This window comes from Lagenorhynchus albirostris, chromosome 2 (assembly GCF_949774975.1).
Source record: "Lagenorhynchus albirostris chromosome 2, mLagAlb1.1, whole genome shotgun sequence".
In the NCBI taxonomy this organism is placed as follows: Eukaryota; Metazoa; Chordata; class Mammalia; order Artiodactyla; family Delphinidae; genus Lagenorhynchus; species Lagenorhynchus albirostris.
The window spans coordinates 132,729,024-132,753,950 of record NC_083096.1 but is presented as its reverse complement, the minus strand read 5'-3'; the positions used below and the strand labels follow the sequence as shown (position 1 = coordinate 132,753,950).

General features: G+C 35.8%; 1 protein-coding gene across 2 annotated transcripts in view; it reads left to right on the top strand.

The window, feature by feature from the left end:
* ATG4C (autophagy related 4C cysteine peptidase) overlaps nt 1-24,927 on the top strand; it is a 90,158-nt gene that overhangs the window by 49,163 nt on the left and 16,068 nt on the right. For both annotated transcript variants that reach the window (XM_060142556.1, XM_060142558.1), the window contains exons 4-9: nt 3,856-4,089; nt 6,219-6,549; nt 8,398-8,468; nt 14,402-14,538; nt 18,904-18,982; nt 19,642-19,718. In XM_060142556.1, coding sequence (XP_059998539.1) covers nt 3,856-4,089; nt 6,219-6,549; nt 8,398-8,468; nt 14,402-14,538; nt 18,904-18,982; nt 19,642-19,718 — 929 coding nt within the window. The remainder of the gene's footprint in view (nt 1-3,855; nt 4,090-6,218; nt 6,550-8,397; nt 8,469-14,401; nt 14,539-18,903; nt 18,983-19,641; nt 19,719-24,927) is intronic.

Below are 24,927 nucleotides of genomic sequence, written 5' to 3'. Positions count from 1 at the left end.
TCTGCCTCAGGTATTCTGCTATTGATTCCTTCTAGAGAATTTATAATTTCATTTACTGTGTTGTTCATCACTGTTTGTTTGCTCTTTAGGTCTTCTAGGTCCTTGTTAAACGTTTCTTATATTTTCTCCATTCTATATCCAAGATTTTGGCTCATCTTTACTATCATTATTCTGAATTCTTTTTCAGTTAGACTGCCTGTTTCCTCTTCATTTGTTTGGTCTGGTGGGTTTTTACCTTGCTCCTTCATCTGCTGCATATTTCTGTCTTCTCATTTTGTTTAACTTACTGTGTTTGGGGTCTCCTCTTCACACGCTTTGGGTTCTTTGTTCCTTTTGTTTTTGGTGTCTGCCCCCAATGGGTGAGGTTGGTTCAGTGTGTTGTGTAAGCTTCCTGGTGGAGGGGACTGGTGCCTGGGTTCTGGTAGGTGGGCCTGGATCTTCTGGTGGGCAGGGCTGTGTCTGGTGGTGTGTTTTGGCATGTCTGTGAGCTTAGTATGAGTTTAGGCAGCCCTTATGCTTATGCGTTTGGTTGTTTTTTTGTCTTACTAGTTGTTTGGCATGGGGTGTCCAGCACTGGAGTTTGCTGGCCATTGGGTAGATCTGGGTCTTAGCGTTGAGACGGAGAGCTCTCACCAATTGATATTACGTGGGGCTGGGAGGTCTCTGGTGGTCCAGTGTTGTGGACTTGGCTCTCCCACCTTGGAGGCTCAGGCCTGACATCCGGCCGGAGCACCAAGACCCTGCCAGCCCCATGGCTCGGAAGAAAAGGAAGAAAAAAAAGGAGGGGGGGAAAGAAACCAGATAGAATCCCAAACCAAATGGTAAAAGCAAAACTAGAAAAAATCACACAAAGTAACGCGCACACACACACACACACACACTCATAAAAAGAAATAATAGGGGCTTCCTTGGTGGCTCAGTGGTTGGAAGTCTGCCTGCTGATGCAGGGGACAAGGGTTCGAGCCCTGGTCTGGGAGGATCCCACATGCCACCGAGCAGCTGGGCCCATGAGCCACAATTACTGAGCCTGCGCGTCTGGAGCCTGTGCTCTGCAACAAGAGAGGCTGCGATAGTGAGAGGCCCGTGCACCACGATGAAGAGTGGCCCCCACTTGCCGCAACTATAGAAAGCCCTTGCATAGAAACGAAGACCCAACACAGCTGTTAAAAAAAAAAAGAAAAAGAAAAAAAAATAATAATTAACAAAGAACAGTCAGAACCCTAGGACAAATGGTAAAAGCAAACCTAAACAGACAAAACCACACAATGAAACATATGCACACACACTCACAAAAAGGGAAACAAGGGGGGAAAAATCAATAAATAAGAAATTTAAAAAAGAAGAGAGCAACTAAACCAATAAACGAATTAACCAATGATAACAAGCACTAAAAACTAAACTGAGAGAAACGTAAAAACCAGAAACAAATCAGACGCAGAAAGCAAACACCAAGTCTACAGTTGCTCCCAAAGTCCACTGCCTCAATTTTGAGAACATTCGTTATCTATTCAGGTATTTCACAGATGCAGGGTTCTTCTGCTTGATTGTGGGGATTTAATCTGCTGCTCCTGAGGCTGCACAGAGAAATTTCCCTTTCTCTTCTTTGTTCGCACAGCTTCTGGGGTTCAGCTGTGGTTTTGTCCCCACCTCTGTGTGTATGTCACCCTCAAGCATCTGTTCCCTGCCCAGACAAGAGGGGGTTAAAGCAGTGACTGATAAGGGGTCTCTTGCTCACTCAGGCCAGGGAGAAAGAGGGTACAATAGTCATAATTGGAATGCGGGGCAAGCCTGCGCCGGCACAGGCTGGCATGACATTGCAACAGCCTGAGGCACACCGTGTGTTCTCCCTGGGAAGTTGTCCTTGGATCTTGGGACCCTGGCAGTGGCTGGCTGCACAGGCTCCCGGTGGGGGGGCGTGGGTAGTGACCTGTGCTTGCACACAGGATTTTTGGTGGCAGCGGCGACAGCGTTGCCGTTAGCATTCCGTGCCCATCTCTGGGGTCCAAGCTGATAGCCGCAGCTTGCTCCCATCTCTGGAGCTCACTTAGGTGGTACTTTGCCTTCTGTGGGCACAGAGGAAAGGAGTCATCTCTCCTCATGCACCCCGAAACAATGGTCTCTTGTCTCTTCAGCAGGTCCAGACTTTTTCCCGGACTCCCTCCCAGCTAGCTGTGGTGCACTGGCCCCCTTCAGGCTGTCTTCTCGCAGCCAACCCCAGTCCTCTCCCTGGGATCCAACCGAAGCCGGAGCCTCAGCTCCCAGCCTCCACCTGCCCCGGTGGTTGAGCAGACAAACCTCTCGGGCTGGTGACTGCTGGTCGGCAGTGATCCTCTGTGAGGGAATCTCTCCACTTTGACCTCTGCACCCCTGTTGCTGCGCTCTCCTCCGTGGCTCTGAAGCTTCCCCCAATGTCACCCCCCCCCACCGTCTCCACCAGTGAAGGGGCTTCCTAGTGTGGGGAAACCTTTCCTCCTTCACAGCTCCCTCCCAGAGGGGCAGGTCCTGTCCCTATTCTTTTGTCTCTGTGTTTTCTTTTTTCTTTTGCCCTTCCCTTCCCTGCCCCAGAGGGGCAGGTCCTGTCCCTATTCTTTTGTCTCTGTGTTTTCTTTTTTCTTTTGCCCTTCCCAGGTACATGGGGATTTTCTTGCCTTTTGGGAAGTCTGAGGTCTTCTGCCAGCGTTCAATAGGTGTTCTGTAGGAGTTGTTCCACATGTAGATGTATTTTTGATGTATTTGTGGGGAGGAAGGTGATCTCCACATCTTACTCCTCCACCATCTTGAACGTCTCCCTGGCATGTATTCTTTTAATTACCACTGACACTATATGCTACAACTTATCTCCATTAAGCTGAATATTACGAAGTTTGGGTGATTGTAATTTTTTTCAGAATGAGCTTGAAAAGGGATAGGTGCAGGAAAGATGAGGAATAAAAGCATGATAAAACTGCTTTAACATCCTTTAGAAGGGCATTAGAAATTAAACTCCTTGGAATTGAGAGTTATGGGCAGATTTATCTCCCTATGCATCCACCCACCCAAACCAGCCTACATTTATTAGGATCTATTTGTGCTAGGCACTGTGCTTCATGCTGAGGTTGAAAAGATGACTAAGACTTTCTGTCTGGAAGAATCAAGAAATGTTAGTTCCTTTTGAGCACTAGTCTTTTGTAAATTATTGGGCAAATAGTGACCATAGTTTTCACATAGAAATTGCATAGGAGATAATCAATTTGGAAAAGTCTTTAAAAATGACATATGTGGGCCACAACAATTTAAAAAAGTATATACTTCAACATGAAAGGATACGAATATATTTAAGAATTTTATATTCTTACTGTTTAGCTTGTTAGTTTTGATTTTATAATTTGAGTATAAATATTCATGACAATAAATACAATGTGCACATTTTATTTGATTTTAAGAACTAATTATGTGATTACATACATTTTTGCATATTGACAAATCACGATATTTTATTTGCAAATCTCATTTTAGAGAGCACTAATATCTATATCCTGAGCCAAATGAGGCAATAAGAAAATATATTTTTATATTACGTCCTCATAAGAGAGTTGATTATATTCGGAACATAGGGTATTATTATTAACAACAGTAGTACTGATAATACCTTATATTAGTTAGCACCAGAGTATACAGAACATTTCAGCATTCATTCTCATTTGATTTTCATAACAGCCTGAATAGGCAGAATATGAGACTTATCTTCATTTTAATTGAAAAAAAAGAATTAGAAAGATTGTGCTGTGCTCCATATCGAGAGTAATGGGAATATAGTACCATTATTGACATTTCTTTGCATTTATTTAGAGTATAGTTTATATTTTTATTTTGTAGATGAAAATGAACTGTTACCTGTAAGCTCAGGATGTACAATAGAAGATCATGTGATTGCGGGAAGTGTAGAAGAATTTCGTAAAGACTTCATTTCAAGAATATGGCTTACCTACAGGGAAGAGTTTCCTCCAATAGAAGGCTCAGCTTTGACAACGGACTGTGGTTGGGGCTGTACACTAAGAACTGGCCAGATGCTGTTGGCTCAAGGACTCGTACTACACTTCCTTGGTAGAGGTAAATCAAATCTCTGGTTTTAGGGGGGTTTGTTATTGTTACTGTTTTTTAAATTTGAACTCTAGCTTGCAAACTGAATAAAATTCCCTGGTGTTAATTTCCTGAGTCCCCTATGTCTTCTAAAGTTGTAACTAATCTACCATGTAACATCTTTGTTGGACTGGGCCATTTCAAACATACAGGTTAAACATAAGTATTATTATGTTTCAAACATACAGGTTAAACGTAAGTATTATTCATGACTACCACTATGAATTAATTAAGTTCAACTTTTAGTAGTCTTTGGATTTTTTGTTGCTGTTATCATTTAGTTCTTTTTGATTGAACTCTAGATTATCTCCAGTTCAGTAAATTCTGGGCAGGTCAACAGCAGTGACTTTGAGCAGAAAATTATTGAGCAGTTAATGTTTTTACATTATTTAAATCTTAAGAAATTTTACAGTTTTATGCTTTAAAATTATTTTTATCTTTATAAATGTGATTATAATCAGTTAAATTGATTAGGGCATTTTCTTAATAAGGTCATCATGCTTAGACTTTTAGACTCTCAGAAATGTCATTGATACTAACTTACATATATCTATGTTTTCCAATGTGCCACCTTTCTTACCAGTTCTGTTAGTTCATTTTTATATAATGTGTACATTTGTAGGAGGATTTTTAGTTTACCATTTTAGGCTATCATATCTGGTTATTACTGTCGTTATATTTTTTTAAGTGTCAGACAATTTTCTGCAATGCATGGCAAATATTTAATAACCTTTCTGTAGGGATTATTGATGAGATCATTTGGAGAGAATGTTTATTCAAGAGCAGTGTGGATATTGCAAGGAAAAGGAATTTTTCAGCTTTTTCTGGGATGATTTATTTATAGTCTCATGCAATCATGATTAAGAATTGGAATACTTTTCACACTTCTGACTAGGTCTCTGAATCTGTGACTCATTTTGTTAGCTTGAAATTATATGAATGTTTGGGGACTGTTGTGTTATTGAAAACAGTGAGGTAGTGATATAATTGATTTGGGGGGGATCTTTGATCTCTAATGACTTCATTTATTAACTTCATTTACTAGAGAATTGATGTTACTCCCTAAATAATAAAGTTATTTTGAAAGACTGTATGAGAAAAAAAGCACCTTGTAAAGAAATATTAAACTTCCAGGTCAAACTTCTATTTTAACGTATAACCAAAACAAAATCCACTTTCTGAAGTTAAACTCTCATAAATACTATGATTGTTAGTTGAATATGTTTATTGTGCCTTTGGGTAGTCAAGACTGGATGTCTGGTGAGCAGTACTGGTAATGGAATACAAAAGTCTTTATTCCACCTTAACACTGTCAAAAAAAAGAAAAGAAGGGGGCTTCCCTGGTGGCACAGTGGTTGAGAGTCTGCCTGCCGATGCAGGGGACATGGGTTCGTGCCCCGGTCCGGGAAGATCCCACATGCCGCGGAGCAGCTAGGCCCGTGAGCCGTGGCCGCTGAACCTTTGCATCCGGAGCCTGTGCTCTGCAACGGGAGAGGCCACAACAGTGAGAGGCCCACGTACCGCAAAAAAAAAAAAAAGAAAAGAAAGAAAAACATATTCCAGAATTGTCCATATGTACCTAAGTTTACTATTTTTTCTCTTTCATTACGGTAATTTTTTCCTGATTATATGTAATATATCCCCATTCAAAAAATTTTAGAAACTACAGAAAAGTCCGGAGAATAATATTTCAACTCAAAAGTAAACATCATTGGTATATTGGCATGTTTCCTCTGCTTGTACGTTTATTATTTTTTTTACACAACTTTATTTAGATATAATCAACATACCATAATTTCACTCATTTAAAGTGAACAACAATTCAGTGGTTTTTAGTTTATTTACAGAGTTCTACAATTATCCCCATAATCTAATTTTAGGATTTTCATCTTCCCCCAAAGAAACCTCATACCCATTAGCAGTCATTCCCAATAGCAACCATTAATCTACTTTCTGTCACTATAAATTTGCCTATTTCTGACTTTGCTATTTTAGTTTAGTAACCCATAGGACTTTAAATGCTACATGCTTATTTTAGTAGAATTGTTAACGTCTAACTATTTAAAAGATCTGAACACCTTGCTTTGGAACTGCTATAGCTTGGACCTGGCCTGATGCTTTGAACATTGAAAATTCAGACTCTGAATCATGGACTTCCAACACTGTAAAAAAATTTACTGCATCATTCGAAGCATCGCTTTCAGCGGAAAGAGAACTCAAAACCCCAACAATTTCTCTGAAGGAAACAATCGGGAGATATTCTGATGATCGTGAAATGCAAAATGAAATTTATCACAGGAAAATCATCTCTTGGTTTGGTGATTCCCCCTTGGCTCTCTTTGGTTTACATCAACTAATAGAATATGGAAAGAAGTCTGGGAAAAAAGCTGGAGATTGGTATGGACCAGCTGTGGTTGCTCACATTTTAAGGTAAAATTGTTTTAAAATCTTTCATCTTGTGACAGAGGTCCTCAGGCTCAGAGATAGTGATTTTTGCAGTGTATATATATTATTGGAACTTTTAAAGTCTAACTGTATGAGAATATTCATAAAGTAGCTTTCATTTACTGTTAGGGAAAAAACAAGACATATTGTGTCTCTAGTTACATTTATCTACTGACAAATTTTTCTTCTTTTGCTCATAGGTATAGATATCCAAGGTCTCTTTCTAACCAGGTTTTCATTAGACTACCTTATTGAAATGTTCTAAAAACTAACAACTCTTTCAACCTTGGAACATGCATAATAACATTATAGTTTTTTTTTTTAATAGTGTAATCTGGGGGCTGTAATGTACTGATAGTGTAATGAAATGTCAAGAGCTAAAATTGATGTTTTCAGCATTTCTTTTCACACATCAAATTCTTGTGAATTGTAAATGTATGGGACTATTAATATTATAATTATATCATAGTAAAATAAAGTGTCTGTGACATTCAGAGTAGTTAGAAAAAAGTCGAAAGTCAGATTTCACTATACCTCAGCTTTTTATGTGCCAATTATTTGGATGCTACTTAAGTTTTTTTAAAAGTTGTCATATTTATTGTGTCCCACTATTGTTATTAACTGAATCATTAATATTGTCATCCAAGTACAGCATGTTATAGTAAATTTAGTCTATTTAGAATAATATACAAAATCCAAATTAGTACAAATGTTTTTTTTGCTTATTAACAGGCTTTTATATTTTATAGGTCAGATGCTTATAGTTGAAAAAGTAGTTGCCTAATATTATTAAATGGATTGTTAATAATGTCAAGTCTAGCTTGGTATGACATACATAAAAACATAATCATAAAAGCATGGTTTCTACTCTTCAAGATGTTATGTTCTGTATCCCAGGGATCAGAACACTTTTTCTGTAAAAGGCCTAATGGTAAATAGTTTAGGCTTTGCAGGCTATATAAGGGCTCTATTGCTCATTTTGCTCTTTTTTTCTTTTTTTGTTTTACAGTCGTTGAAAACTGTAAAAACCATTCTTAGCTTGCAGGCTGTACGAAAACAGGCCACAGGTCATGCTTGGTCTATGGGCCATAGTTTCCCCATCCCTCTTTTATATTAGCACATACAAACATGCATAATAAGGCATGTTAAGTTAAAAAATTATAAAGATACAGTTAAATAAAAGTATTTTTCCATAATTTGTGTAATTTCCTTTTACATATATTGTTGTGATTTTTTTTCACTTCATGTGCACCATTGAGAATATTATACCCACTTGGAAATATTTTTCAATTTGCAGTTTTACTTATAGAATTCTAAGACTTGAAAGTGGGAAATTCATTTGTTCAGGTCATGTAGGTTTTCGAATGAAGGAAAAAAGTCATGCTATTGTTTAAAGAAAAGAAAAAATCTTTCATAACTGTACCAGAGGACAGTCATACTTTGCTAGTCAGTAATGTAAGTTAATATGAAGTAAACCTTGAAGCATATTGTAATACCACTGGGTAGAAAACATTTAATATAGCCAGGTGAGTTTGAGAGAAATTCTTTTTTGGGGGGCAGGGTGGGGTTCACACCTTTGTACCGAAGAATTTTAAAATATGTTTTTTAAACTTATGTTTTAATGTTTTTTGAGTAATTTAGTGTAATATTCTACTTTGAAAAAATTGACTTGATTTTTGATACCATTCAGATGATAGTTTTGAAAGCAGACACTATAGGGTAAATAGGAAAGTCAAGAAAATGATGGCTTTCTTTTCCCTTAAATTAAATCGTTTGTTATTAACTGGAAATGTTAGTTAGGATTTTAAAGGATAATGCTTGTTATTTTCTTAGAAAAGCAGTTGAAGAAGCAAGACACCCAGATTTACAAGGAATAACTATTTATGTTGCGCAAGACTGTACAGGTGAGGAATGTATTATATAATTCTACTTTTTATCCATTTATTTGGTCAGACCTTTTTAAAAATTTAGGTATAATTGATATATAACATTATATTAGTTTCAGATGTATAACATAATGATTCAATATTTGTATATATTGTGAATGATCACCATAATTAGTCTAGTTAGCATCCGTCACCATACATAGTTAGAAAATTTTTTTTCTTGTGATGAGAACTTTCAGATATACAATACAGTATTATTAACTATAGTGCCCATCCCCATGCTGTACGTTATATCCTTATGACTTATTTATCTTATAGCTGGCAGTTTTCACGCCCTTCACCCATTGTGTCCCCCCATCCCACTTCTGCCAGTCATCAGTCTGTTCTGTGTATCTGTGAGCTTGGTGTTTTGTTTATTCATTTTGTTCTGCTTTTTAGAGTCCACATATAAGTGAGATCATACAGTATGTGTCTTTCTCTGTCTGACTTATTTCACTTAGCATAACGCCCTCAGGGTCTATCCATGTTGTCACAGATGGCAAGATTTCATTCTTTTTTATGGTTAAATAATATTCCACTGTATATACGTACCACATTTTCTTTATCCATTATCCATTGATGGGCACTTAGGTTGTTTCCATATTTTGGCTATTATAAATAATGCTGCAGTGATTAAAGGGGTGCATTTATCTTTTTGAGATAGTGGTTTCGTTTTCTTCAGATAAATACCCAGAAGTTGAATTGCTGGATCACATTGTAGTTCTATTTTTAATTTTTTGAGGAACCACTGTACTGTTTTCCTTAGTGGTTGCACCAACTTACATTCTCAACAACAGTGCACAAGGGTTCCCTTTGCTCCATATCTTCAACAACATTTGTTGTTTCTTGTCTTTTTGATAGTAACCATTCTAACAGGTGTGAGATGATATCTCGTGGTTTGATTTGCATTTCTCTGATGATTAGTGATGTTGAGCACCTTCTCATGTACCTGTTGGCCATTTGTATGGCTTCTTTGGAAAAATGTCTCTTCAGATCTTCTGCCCATTTTTTTAATTGGATTATTTGTTTTTTTGATGTTGAATTATGTGAGATCTTTGTATAGTTTGGATATTAACCCCTTATCAGATATATGATTGCAAATATTTTCTTCTATTTGGTAAGTTACCTTTCTATTTTGTTGATGGTTTCCTTTGCTGTACAGAAGCTTTTTAGTTTGATGTATTCTCATTTGTTTATTTTTGCTTATGTTGCCTTGTGGTGTCAAATTGAAAAAATTATCACCAAGACCAATGTCAAGGAGCTTTCCGCCTGTTTTCTTCTAGGAGTTTGTGGTTTCAGTTCAGGTCTTGTGTTCAAATCTTTGATGATCGATTTTGATTTAATTATTGTGTATGGTATAAGATAGTGGTCCAATTTTATTCTTTTGCATGCGGCTGTCCAGTTTTCCCAATACCATTTATAATTAGATTTTTCATAAGTATTTAGCTTATAGCTTATCCCAATTATACTGTAAATGATGAAAGTAGAGACCATGTTTTACACATTTTTGTTCCTACATTGCACCCTGTATAGGCACTGATTAAATATTTCTTGATTGAATATATACTATGAATTATTAGTTGCAATATTAAAATAAGTTCTTAAGGAAATTTTCAATATTTAAAATGACTACTTAAAAAAGATAGGTGGGAAAATTTAACATAGGTATATACTTGGGGTGCATGTCTGCCATGTCTCATCTCATTGGGGATGTGTTTCAAGGAAGGAAAATTCTCTGTTTGATTTGTTTCTCACTAGTCCTTCAGTAAATCATCTGATCATGATGCAGCTATTGTCCAGAATGTTGCTTTGTTTTATTGTTATGGGTATTCTGTTTAATGACCAGTATCTATAGTAATTTTGAAACTCTATTGGGGATAAAATAGTGACCTTAATTTCCTAATAAAATAAAAGTGCCTTCAAAGTAAACCACCTCATGTTGTTTATTTTTTACTGAAATACTGTTAAGAGGATAAAATATGTTAATGTTTGGGGAAAGTTAAATATACTTCAGTTATGTTTAATATAAGGGTATTTACAAAATGCTTGAGATTACCCTGGTGACTGACTAGTGTTTATAGTGTGGATATAATCGTTACCAAATACACGTGCATTTTGTTCGGCCTTTTGTTAAGGTTAATTGGATTTTTAAGAAAGACTGATAAGCCATGATTATAGCCATATGAACATGAAAGTTTTAAGTTTTCAGATGAGTGTGTGAATTTTGCAGGTACTGTATTTGTTTATCAGGTAGGAAATCTTACAAGTAAAATGTACTGTGTTAAGAGTTCTAATTAAGCCAGAGGATGTGCTTAAACAAATAATCATTAAATAATTTATGAATTTGCCTTTTGTGCTTTTATTGATATCAATCAGCCTTGGTCTTATGCGTTACGTATTGTTAGTTAATTAAAGAACACAAAGCTACTCAATATCTAAGTGGTTTGTGTAATTTGAAGTAGATCTTAAAATTTTGAACACTGACATTTAAAATTCTAAAGGGAGAGTTTATATTACTGTAGTGCATTTTGATAGATTGTGAGGTTAGGAACTAGGTGAAGCCAGAGTCTATTAATAATTCTCCTCCACACGTCTTCATTAGTGTTTTTAAAAACAAACACCATCTTCATTAGTGTTTTTAAAAGCTTCACTTTCTATTCATTTTCTCTTCCTCTCATTCTGTATTCTCTTCCTTTGTGATTGCATATTTTTCCATGCCTTTAAGTAGTTAAGACTGTGCTCTATATATTAGGACTTCTAAAACTGCATTTCTAGTGATACTTGTGTTAATATGAGGTAACTCGTATTTTCTGCTGTCCTTCAAATATTTCCATCTGGATGTTCTACAAACACTTCAAATTCAGCGTGTTTAAGATTAAACCTGTCATTCCCCTCTACACCACTCCTTTCTTGCTTCCTATATTCTCTTCACTAATAGTATCATGTCCACATGCGTGTGTACTTATTCTTGACTCTTTTTTCGTTGCTTATATCTAGTTAGTCAACCAAAGCTTAACAAATTATACTTAAAAAAATGCATCTGAAATCTGTTCTCTCTTCTTCACTCTCATTGATTTAGATCAGACCCTTATCTCGAACTTGAACTTGATTTCCCTTTCTTTTCTTTTTCTCATTCATCTGATCAAAAGAAATTGATCATGTCCCTTAATTTAAAACCAATGACTGTCTGTTAACTCTAGTCTCAAGTTATTGTAGCATGTAAAGCACATGAAGTTCTTTACCATTTGTCTTGACCTGCATTTCCAGCATCACCTCTCAACACTGTCTTCCATGCTGATACACCAAAGAACCATCAACCTGCAAGCCATTCCTTGGGCATACTATCATTATCTTTTTTCCATGTCTTTGCTGATATTATTGCCTCTGCTTAGAATGCCCCTTATTGTTAAAATGCCTTTTGTTAACTCTTACTCATTCTTTATGAACACGCTCGAAGGTACATCTTTGGTGAAGCCTTTACCAACTCTCATCAGGTAGAATTAGTTTATTATTCTGTGTTCTGTAACATTTTGGAAATACCTCTATTAAATATTGTGCTTGTAATTCACTTTTAATATCACCTTGTGCTTATCTGTATCTCCTTGGTAGATCAATGATTATTAAGGTAGCAGGGGTAGGGGAAAGGTACTAGAACCATTTGGTTGGCAATCACTGCTGTAGTGAGCCTGTGTTATGGAATTGGATTATTTCATAGCCCTTACATATGTTGAGAGTGGAGGAAAAATACCAAAACAATTGAGCCAGACACTGTGAAGTAAGGATCTTATCTGCTTTTATATTTCTCTGGCATAGAAAACTTCAATAAATAGTTGGCTGTCAATCAATGTGTGTTGAATTAGCCTGAAGGGTAAGAAGCATTTGATAAGGAAGAACTTGTTGTATATGCTAGTGGAAATACTGTTACTAGTGGAAAGTGGAAGATAGGGATGGTCATGTGTGCACTGCCTCAGAAAAGTGAATTTAAAGGTTTAGGCTTTACTGAGAAGGCTTTACTGAGTAGTTTAGCAAAAATAAGATGACAGAATTGAAACATGGAAAGAACTGTTTTTCCATTTTTGTGGCTTTGGTTTAGACTGACTATGGGGGATAGTGAAGCAGGTGAACAGGAGACTATGATAGCTCATAATCTCAATTTGGAATTTAGGGAAGAACTGAGACAGCAGTGGCAGAATTTGTTAATCAGCTAACTGTGGAAGAGTAAAAGAGTTTGCTGACAGGGAGTATGGGTGTAAAGTAAGTTTTGAATAAAACTATGTTTTTTGTTGAACAAAACAAAATAAAGTTTTGTCTGTATTTGCTTCTACCAACTCCACCCATTTTCTCTTGAACTATCCACTTAGGCTCTCATACCCATCACTCTACCAAAACTACTCTTGTCAATAATTTAATCTCACTAAATCCAGTTGTCACTTCTCAGTCTTTTCCTCACAATCTGTCAGCAGCATTTGACACTGTTGACTTCTCCCCCACTCCTTGTAATGTTTTGTTTACTTAGTTTCCAGAACGCTACTCTTCAGGTTTTCCTTTTACCATGTGTCTGCTCCTTCACGGTCTCCTGTATGGATTCTTCCTTATCCCCCTATCTCTAAAGTACTTGGTGTGTTGTGCTACGTCTTTAGATCTCAACTTTTTTTTCTGTATATACAGATTTGGATTTACCCAGTCTCATAGCTTTACAGTACCATCTGGGTCCTGTCAATTCCCAAATTTATAGCTCCATCCCAGACCTGTCCCCAAATGCAGGCTTTTATGTCCTTACCTGCCTACTTATCCTCCCTGCTTGCATGTCTAATAGATATCTCAAACTTGGCATGTCTGAAACTGAATTCCCACTCCTCCTTTCTATATTTTCCCTTCCTACAGTCTTCTGTGTCTTTGTAAATGGCAGCCCGCCTACTCTGTTTGCTTATATGAAAACCACTCAAATCATCTATGACTCCTTTTTTCCTCTCACATCTTACATTTAATGTATTAAGGAGTTCTTCATTTTCAACTGATCAGTTTTCACCACCTGCACATGATCATCCCATGACCGTTCCATATCTTGACAATACTGCCTTTGTTCAAGCCACCATCATCTCTTGCTGGGTTCCTGCAGTGGCTTTCTAACTTCTCTATGCTTCAGCCCTTGCCCTCTGCAGTCTGTTAACACAGGAACCAGACTGGTAAAGTATAAATCAGAGCAGGACATTCCTTTCCTAAAAAACTCTTCAGCGGCTTCCCATCTCACTCAAAGTAAAGACTGAATTCTTTATTAATGGCTTTTAAGATTTCCCACAATCTGTCTTCGTTCTCTCCCCATCTGTAACTTTATCTCCTAACCTCATTTTCTACTATTGTACTCCTTGCTCACTTCCCTGCAGAGGCACTGCTCTCTTGTTCCTGGAACAAGCTGGCAATGCTTCTGCTTTAAGACATTTGCACTTGCTGATCTTTCTATGTGGAATCTCTTCCCCCCAGGTATCTGCATTTCTTGGTTTCTTTCTTTCTTTAAGTCTTGACTTCCCTACCACCTTATTTTAAATTGCACCCCTTCTCTACATTTCTTATCCATCTTTTTCTCCCTTGTTTTTCTTGAAAGCACCTATCATCATCTGACATATATTATGTTTTACTTATTTATTGTCTACTTCCCTGTTAGATGGTATGCCTTGTGAGGGCAGGGGTTTTTCTCCATTTTGCTCACTGCTGAGGACCCAGTGCCATATAGTAGTCATTTGATAAATATCTATTGAATGCATAAATGAGGTAGGTATTTTTTAACTCACTGAGACCTTGTTAGTGATGTCAGAGATCATATGACTGGCCATTGTGGGGGGGAAATTAGGGTACAAATGTTTCTGAAAATCATTTTTATAAAATTTAATACATATTAATTGTGTTTTTCTCAGTTTACAGTTCTGATGTAATTGATAAACAGTGCACTTCCATGGCCTCTGATAATACAGATGACAAAGCTGTTATTATTCTAGTTCCTGTTAGACTTGGTGGAGAAAGAACCAATGCCGACTATTTAGATTTTGTAAAGGTATGAAATAAGAGCTAAAATTTTTTGAAGGCAATGCTGGCTGATATGAAAAATAGAGGTTTGCGATCTTTTTTCTATGAAATGGGTAGTGATGATTTTATAGTTGTAGATTGTAAAGTTTGACATTAGAGATCTTAAATTTTAGTATTACAAGATCAGATGTGATTTGAAGAGTAAGGTGTTCTATGACAAAATAAAAAGGCTTTTAATCTTTGCAGCTAATCAGGGGGATACAGTGCAGCAATAATCATAGTCTGAAATATGTCTACAGTTCCCATCATCCTTATTTGTGATTTTTAAAAGTATGTACCTTTGTTTATTCATAAAACCCACATTAAACTATATCTAGGTAATTATTGAAACAGAATGAGTTTTTTTTATTGCTGCTGCATTATCTCTTAGTTTGTTTCCTGTGCTTCTATAAGGTCCATCAGTAGGTAGAATACTTATTTATATAGAACGAAATGATGAAGATAGTATGGGGAGCTTCCAACTTTGTTTTCTTCATATTAACCAGTTAAAAATCTGTTCTATTTCAGAACACATAATTCTTTTCTCCAAAAGAACCTGTCTAATTAGGTTATCTTGTCACAAAACTTTAACTTTTGAAATACTTAGTTTCTAGTTGAGAGTATAGTATTTATATTATTTTCATAGTTTTAATAAGATCAAGACCAGAGATAGAATTCCTCTTTGAATGGAGTGTTATGGCATATAGTAATCTTGAAATAAAGTTTAGATTTGTTCACCACATGAAGCCTTAACCCCATATTGTGGTCCCTATGTATATAGGTAGAACATGTATCCTCACTCTAGATTGTACCAATTCTAAAAACTTAGAGCAGCTATTTTCAATATGTGGTATATGGAAGTCTTCTAGCTGGTATATTGGCTTTTCCTAATCGTTACTAAACTGTTGCAGGCATACTTGTTACTAATAATACCAGTACTATAACCAATAACATATACATACCCTAGATAAAAGTGGGGTTTTGATTTCTAACATGTGGACTCTTTAGTAGAATTATTGGTGGAATGTGAGAAGATATGAACCGTTTCATCTAGTGGATCCACGGAGGGTTTCGAGACTTCACGCATGTTGTCATGTCTCTGTTGGTTGTAACCAAATCTGAAATGAATTCCCCTGCCTTCTCTACTACCATGAGAAGATCAGAAATTGAGGCAGTCTCGGAACTGACTCTTTTGCCAAACCCCCACTCCTGGTGAAATGGACTGCAGATAGCTTTGAGGCATGCTTCATCTGGCTGAGAGCTTTGCTGTTTGGTGGTATTGATAAAAGTTATCAGATGAGTGATTCATTGGAGTCTACATTGTAGTGAAACAAACCATGGTTAGCTGTTAAAGTGATCCTTAGTACCTAGCATATAGGAGCTGCTCAGCAAATATTTGTTAACTCTCATATTTGTATAACACTTTTAATACAGATTTATCTCATTTTACCCTCATACTAGCTAGAAACTGGATTGTCTTTATAAAACAGAAATGACAGAAGTTAAGTGATATGTTCAAATTTGGATAACAAACTGGTGACAGAGACCAGAACTTATGTTGTTTTTCATATTTTCCTCTAAAATATGGACTCTCTGAAATGTAACATTTCTTTGAGCTTCTACTTATTTAATTTATGCTACAGTCTCCTTTTAGAGTAGTGACTACTAACACATTTAAAAATTTCAACTCTCAGGTAAAAATGGCTGAAATGGCTGAGTGAAGTAGTGTTATGTTGTGCTTGGTCAGGGCGTGGTTGGGTCAGAAGCCAAAAGGAGAGCATGTAAAGAGTCATTCAGTTAGCAGTGAAAAAATAGTGTGTCTAATAGCCCTAAAAGAAAAGTAATCTTTCTCTTCCATTTCTGCTCCCTTTTCTTCTCCTCCTTCTCCACCTCCTCCTGTACCTCCATCACTGCCCCACCCACTGCCCCCACTACACTTCTTCCTCCTCCTCCCTTGTCAGCAGCTGTATTTTTTCCTGCCAAACCATTGTGCATTATACTCTCTAAAATTCACCATTCAATTCTAGTTTTAAAATGTATTGATTGAGGTAATTCCACAGTATTTCAGAGATGGTTACCATCTCCTGCTGCATTCTGTGAGGAGAAAGAAATTTGGTGTGGTGCTTTATCAGCTCTTACCACAGGAAGTTTACTTATTTATTTATTTTTAAAAGGACCTGGAATGAGGAAAATCCAATATGTTCTCTTTCTTCAGCAAGACAAATTAGGACTTTCCTTTTTGACTGATTACTTCAGTCTTATTTATTGCTTCATGGATACAGCTCAATCAATTCTCACCACTAGATAACTGTGAAAAAGCTTTTTTAGGAACTGAAAAGTGTTTCAGGTTTCCAAAGATACAGCTTCTTATATGTAATGGCATTTTAGCTCCTAATCTACTTATAAGTGTTTATTGCTAAATCTGCTCTAATCTGTTGAAAAGGAAATATAGGTGTCAAGAACCAAAGTCTTTCTTCCATTACCTGAAATCATTCTTTTTCTGAAGAGAGTCTGTGATGATTCTTACTATACATATATGTATTTTTTCTTTTTCTTCTTGGCTATGAGGGACTTAGAACTTTCACTTCCTCATGGGTCCCTGTATCAGAAACATTGTATTTCAGCTGATCAGTTTGCCTCAGATTAAAGTAAGGCACTCTCTAATTGAGTTAAGGATTTTTATTTAGGGGGAAAGCAATAGAATAATAGAACTGTTAATAGAATGATAATAACAATAGAATAATAATAACTATTATTATCAAGTTTTTTGGTATAATTTCATCTTAATTTATTTTTTAGTTAGCTCTAAAATTTTAACTTTATATGCCTTCTCTGTTTCTGTAATTTCTTCAGTGCAGTTCTCCTTTCCAAAAAAACCTCTATGATATTTTCACAAGACTGAAAATGTACAAAATTTACAGCCATTAAATATTATAATATAGATCTATATTTATTGATAGGAAAAGATGTTTATAAGATAATGAATGACAAAAGTTACAATAGCATATGTTGTATGGTGCCATATATATAACATTGTATTTATAAATCTATATGTGAATATATGTAATATAGACAGATGTCAAGAAGGTATTCTCCTAAATGTTAATAATGCTGAGTGTTGGGGCTTTGGGAAATTTCTGTGTGTGTTTTTTCAATAACCACCACATATTATTTTTAAGAAAATAATTAAGTTTAAACAAAACTGTGGTTTGTTTACTTGTTAAAGGAAAAAAACATTTGTTCATACAGTCTTTATTTTTGTATCTTCTAGATTTTGAAACATCCTCTCACTTAAGAGAAGGAAAGTTTATTGTTTAATATTTTGGGGTTTTATAACATATACTTTATAATTACTAGTGTTTTCTAACATAATATATGCTAAAATTAATGTTGAAACTATTGATAGGATATTGATTGATTCCACTGGACTTTTTTTTTTTTTTTTTTTTTTTTTTGCGGTACGTGGGCCTCTCACCGCTGCGGCCTCTCCCGCTGCGGAGCACAGGCTCCGGACACGCAGGCCCAGCGGCCACGGCCCATGGGCCCAGCTGCTACGCGGCACGCGGGATCCTCCCAGACCAGGGCACGAACCCGCACCCCCTGCATCGGCAGGCGGACCCCCAACCACTGAGCCACCAGGGAAGCCCTGGACATGTTTTTAATTGACTCCACTCCATGGACATGTTTTTTAAAAAAGTATAGAATTACTTGGCCAAGCTTAAATAGAGTTCTGCTTAGAATAGATGCTGAGGGAAATATTAAACAATTTATTGAGGTATCACTGATATTTTATGATTAGTAAAATAAACTGAGTTTAAATACAGTAATAATTATTATTTTCCTTGGATCAAATTGTTTTCATTAGTCTTTATATTTATTCCAAATGAAGTAGCGTAAAAATTTTGTCATGAATGCCATTGATTAAAAATGGTTTTTAGTTTGTGATTCTAAGACTCAGGTTTCAGTGAAAACAGTGACAATGTCCAATAATTATTTGTAGCATTTCAAAAAGCCTGATGAAAATACTACATTGATCACAGCGAGGCTGCACCAGCTAAGTGAAAGGCCAAATGTTTTTACTTTGGCAGGCATTTTTATTGCCTTTCCATGGTTAATGTTGTTTATCTCTATAACTGGCACATAATAATTGTTTAATGTTGTTGAATGGTTTAAAGAAAATGGAAGATAGTTTGGTGGACAAAAGGATTTCAGAACATGGGGAAAATGTAATAAAAATAAAACTGGTGGTGAAAAATTTGGGAACTACTGCTACTATTAGTAATACAAATTTGGTTGTTTTGAATAATTATCATTTGTCTCTTGACTCTAAATCTGAATTAATTTATCTTGGCAGGGTATTTTAAGCCTTGAATATTGTGTGGGTATTGTTGGTGGCAAACCTAAACAGTCATATTACTTTGCTGGATTTCAAGGTTAGTGATTTAGTAAAATATACTTCTTCTCTGTTTTCTTTTAAAAGTTGGAAAGTTAATATAGGATCATCTAGAAACAGGATGATTAACGGAGCAAAATGAGTACCTTACAAATTCATCAGTCCTACCATAACCGTTCATTTGTCATTTGGTCCACAACATAATTGGATTCTGTAAAATGTATATTTAATTTCTGTTATTGCATAAACAAGGCATAATTTATTGGTTTTACTAAACTTTAGAAGACATTGCTGCCACATTCTGGCAGTTGCTATTTATATATTTACCTTTTACTAGTTTTAGTGGTGCTAGTTGATGATAAAATGACAAGCAATATGTTCTTCCTGTCAGGATAATGTAGTGCAATACATTTTTCATATGCAAACTGTAGAATATAATTGTGTGTTTGTGAAAGTAATTTTATCACCAAAAATTAAATGACAGTCTCATCACTTTATAAAAATTCTGCTTATACAAGCATATTTGATTATGCAAAAGTTAATCTGTCCTGTGCAAACCTATGTTTCAGTCAATGAGTATCAGTCTGGCAAGCTGTTACTCCCAGATTTTTTTCAGCTATTCTACATAGAAATTGGATTGTAAGCAGTGTAATAATAAGGTGTTTTTTGAATTACTTGTCTTCTGTTTTGTCCTTGTAGATGACAGTTTGATTTACATGGATCCTCATTACTGCCAATCTTTTGTAGATGTCAGCATAAAGGATTTCCCTCTTGAGGTACTGTGGATAAAGAGCTGGTACTGTTTTCTTACCATATGAAGCAAATTCTAATTATTTAGAGACGTGCTAGGCAGCTACGCTTTATGGTATCACAGTTACAAGTTAATAATAAATATTCTACTAATTTATAAAACCATAATACATACAACGGTCAAAGGTTAAATAATTCGTTGCTGAATTTTAATTTACAATACACTTTCTTCTTCATTTATCTTTGTCTCTAACTTGTTAGATACCCTAGCCGTACCAAAATAAATGATCAAGCCTCCAAGTAATTTTGTACATATACAGCTAAATAGTACTGAAGAATTTAAAATGTTAGGTATGTTTAAAAAAAAAGGGAGAAAAAAAGAAAAATAAAGATGATGGAGTTGGGTTAGAGTGACAAAGTGATTGAAGGAGCCTGCAAAATTATTTTGCTTTAATTATAGTAATTAAGTCTTAACCTCTAGTTAAGTTTTCACGAGTTTTAATTGGGTTTCTAATATTTGTTTTAGCTTTGATTTCTTAGTCTTCTTTTCCTTTATGTTAATCATTTTCTGATCCAGCATTTAAAAAATATTTTTTATTGCATTATAGTTGGTTTACAATGTTGTGTTAGTTTCAGGTATACAACAAAGTGAATCAATTATACATGTGCAGCATTTTTTTTTTTTTTTTTTTTTTTTGCGGTACACGGGCCTGTCACTGTTGTGGTCTCTGCTGTTGCGGAGCACAGGCTCCAGACGCGCAGGCTCAGCGGCCATGGCTCACGGGCCCAGCCGCTCCGCGGCATGTGGAATCTTCCCGGACCGGGGCACAAACCCGTGTCCCCTGCATCGGCAGGCGTACTCTCAACCGCTGTGCCACCAGGGAAGCCCCATGTGCAGCATTTTAATTCAGAAAATTTGAGAGTGCATAAGTGAGACATGTTATTATTACATGGTTTTGGTTCTTGTTTTCCCAGGTGATGCTTTTACAGGCTTTTAAAATAATCACTTGAGTGGCATGGATCACTAATTCTCAAGGGCTTGACAAGATGGAAATGTGGTTTAGTACTTTGTTTTAGTAATAGCTTGCTAGCTAATATTAATACCTAATAAGTATTTAGGGGGTAGATTATGAAAATGGATAAACCACAAGATTAAAAACTGGTTTTGAAAGATACATTATAAAACAGCCTAGCATTTTTTGTAGACTGTTACCTCAACTAAAGTACAAGCGTCTTGAGGCCAGAATCAGCTTTGCTTTCTACTTCCTTCCTTCATAATATTTTGCATGTAAGCTTTAATAAATATTTCTAGTTGGCTGATTGATACTGTGGGAGGAGGCACATAGAATTGTGCTACGTGAACCACACTGTAATTCTTTTGCTGCTGCGTTGTGGTCTTGTGGCACTGATTCCTATGTCTAAGTTACATTTCCAGTGTGTCTGTGTCAAACTGACTCCTTAAAAAAGTAAATACTTGAGATTCAGATGGAAACTAGTTTACAGTATTCTAGGATTATCTAAAATTGGCAAATTAAAAGATTATTAGTGTTGGTTATTTTGACCAGTAGAAAGAGACTATTCTTTTGATATTTTGAGAGACTACAAAGATGCCAGGTCAGTGAATATCCTGGTTATGTCTACACAGTCAATATTAGGAAGGTCGCAGCTCATTATTGGGAAACTGTTGCAACTCTTCAGCACTTCAGTAAAAGTTTGAAATGGGGTGAAAGTGAGAATGGAAAAGAAGAATTGATTTTAAGAGACTTTGTAAAGTAAAATTTGGTGAAATTAGGTAACTTCTTGAATGCACAGAAGCATTTATTTCTTATATATTGGGACACCAAGAAAGTGGGTTTAAGATGAGCTTTAGCAGAGAGGGTTTGTTGAACTGTGGGTTCACATTGTTAGTGGTTAGGACAGGGCAGAGTTTCAGTTGTTGGGATGAGAGGACTAGTGGATATACATTTCCTTATACATATTTATGAAGTGTGTGTGTGTATACGTGCATGTTTGTGTGTATATATATTTAATAAGTTAAGATTTCTTAAAACAGAGACTATTGCTTCATGCTATTTATGATATACTTTCAGAATACTGATTCTATCTCTTTACAAATACTGAATCTATTCTATTATTAAGGTAATATTGTGTTACCTTAATATTAATATTCTATTAATAAGGTAAGAAAAACCTTATTATAGATATGTTAGTCTCTTCTGATTCCTGGGCCCCCAATTCCAAGTTTCAGGTTTTAGGAGGTTTATACAGTGGTGACTATTTTAACATATCCTAGTAAGTTCAGAGAATAGTGGCATTAAAGCTATTAGAATGATGTGATGTGATTATGTAGATAGATGAGTGAATTCATCGGTGAAAGATGTATGCTTTATGAATTACACATGTGAACTGCAGTTCGTAGGAGGTGCTTTTTAGTAAGGATGTATTCTCTAATTAGTTATCTTAGGAAGCTTTATCTAAATCACCAGAATAACACAGCTACACCTAAAAGTATTTGTTTCAGTATTATTTGTATGTTTAGGTAATAGAATCCACTATTCCATATAATAAGCCTAGAACAGGCCTAGCATTTAGTAGATGCCTAATATCTAACTGTTTGTTTAGGCAGTGAATAAACAGTGTGTTGAAAAATGGAATAAATGGGAATTGACTCACTGGCCAGTTTTTTCAGAAACATATTTTATTGTCACAGAAGTGTATCTAGTGATACTTGCTAAAATGTGTTTGTGAAGTAGAAGCTGCTACTCTTAGCAGTCATCAGAATTTTAAAAATTAAAAAAGAAATCTAAGTGCATAGCTCAGATAATTATCACAAAGTGAACATAACTATGTAATGCCACTTGGGAAAATATTTTAAAGTCTAACTTGTTTTACAGTAAACAGAAATGATTCTGAATTATAAATTAATGTTGGTTTCTTTCAGAATCTTCTTGGGTGAACAAAAGATTATAATTTAAATGGTATAAAATGCCTCTCTGTAATATGAGTCCTAGTACTCATGTAGGAATACCCAATAACAATTTCACTTTTCAGTCATCAGAGGTTTATATCTGTGTTTTGGTGAATAATTTCAAAGTTCTTTGTAGGTATCAAAACAACTATGATTAACTAGTGTTTGTCATTATTATCTCTGATGATTGAGGCAATACAGTGAAATAGCACTAAGCCTATTCCAGTTTAGTCTGTGGTTCTTACATGAAAACTTGAATCAATGCTTTAATATAATTTAGGGCACCCATGTAGACAGGTTAAAAAAATACTTTGTTGGACCGTACAAACTTTTGGCTCTTCTTTCTTATCCCCAAGTAGCAAAAACTAAATAAACATTCCTTATTATTGGCTTTGGAAGGAGTTGGGCAAATGACTATTGTTAGATACCTTGTATGTAGAATAATTTTATTGTAACTATGGCCGGGAACTGTCTGAGCCTTAAACAGTAATACTCCTGTATATTGTTAACTAACAAGTTTACCTAGCTCTTCTATGCCTTTCCAGATCTGTTTTTAATATCTCTTTATAAATAAAACAGGTAAAACAATGTTAGAAAAAGTCCAACTAAGACAATACTTGTGTTGATTAGAACACTGGACGTTCCAGTTTAGCTAGGTTGGATCCCACTGTAAAGTAAGTGTTAGCTAAGCATTTCATAGAAGTCATAGTTTTGAAAACACATTTGTTTGGTTTATGCTTACTAGCATGATGTTGGATTTGAATCTAGTATGTGACTGAACTATCTGTAAGGGAAAAAAAAGCAGCTTGGAATGTATTCGTTTTGCATATCCTCTGATGATAATATGGATTATTAATTGGATAACTAGGATGTATGTAAAGGGAGAGAAAAGAGTGATTTTGACTGATTCACCATGAACATAAATATGAAAGCCTATATTTTTCTGTGTTTTAATAGATAGTTTCAAGTTGAAATCCCTTAGTTTCAGGCATTAAATGTAGGGAAATTTTAAGTTTATGGGTTCATATCCAGCCTAGATTATTTCTTGAGCTTCTTCTTTAATTCAAAAATATAAAATATGCAATGAAGAATTTCTTATACCTGTCTCCCATCTGCCCAGTTTTCTTCCTCTCCTTAAACTTGTTAATTTTTGATATCTTTATGCAAATATAAGCAAATATGAATATATATATATTTTTTATGGCCCTCCTTTTTTTTTTTTTTTTTTTTTTGCGGTACATGGGCCTGTCACTGTTGTGGCCTCTCCCGTGGCGGAGCACAGGCTCCGGATGCGCAGGCTCAGCGGCCATGGCTCACGGGCCCAGCCGCTCCGCGGCATGTGGGATCTTCCCGGACCAGGGCACGAACCCACGTCCCCTGCATCGGCAGGCGGACTCGCAACCACTGTGCCACCAGGGAAGCCCTGGCCCTCCTTTTCAACATAAACTTTTTTTTATACATACAAAAAAAGATTTGGTAGCATCAATAATTTTTAAGGACAAGTGTCTGAGCGTTCACACAGTTCAAAAAAAAAATCTTTTGAACAAAGTACCAGAGTGTAGTGGTGAAGAAAAAAAAACATTGGAATGATTAGCTTTATATTCTGCCCTTTTCCTCCTTTTGCATTCTCTAAAGATACCAGACTCTACTAGTAGCCACAGCCTATTGACAAGAGTAGAGAGTCTAGAGCAGTCTCCTTAGCTCATTTATATCTTTAGCACTGTGACCACTTGAGAAAAGTAAACTAAGGGACAGGAGGACTGGTAAGGAGAAGGGCAAGGACCATAACAGAACAGTTTTCACCTGTATCCTGTGTGGGACTGAACAAGAACTTGAGGTAAAGCTCAGTAGAAGAGTGGGTTGGGAGAATGTGTAATTATGTGCCAATTGTGTCAATTGCTAAAACTCTCATGTTGATCTCTTTTTATATCATTATGGAACATTTTCATGAACCCGCGTATTTGTTTATAAAGTCTTCGTATTCTTATTCAAAGGTTTATAAACATTTAAAAAATCTCTAACCAAACAGACTTAATTACACTTTCTTAGAAATAGCTAACTTGATTCTAAACCTTGTACTAGCTTATTCATGTCTTTTTCAGAGACACATTTTTCTTCCATTCTGCAAGTGTTAGAAATGCACACCACTTTGACACACTTCCTTTCCTTTGCAGAATGGCACTAATGTTGCATAAGGTGGAGATCTGGTGAATTGAATATACACAGTGTTGGCGCTTACGTTTTACAGCTTTGGAGATTGGGAGGGA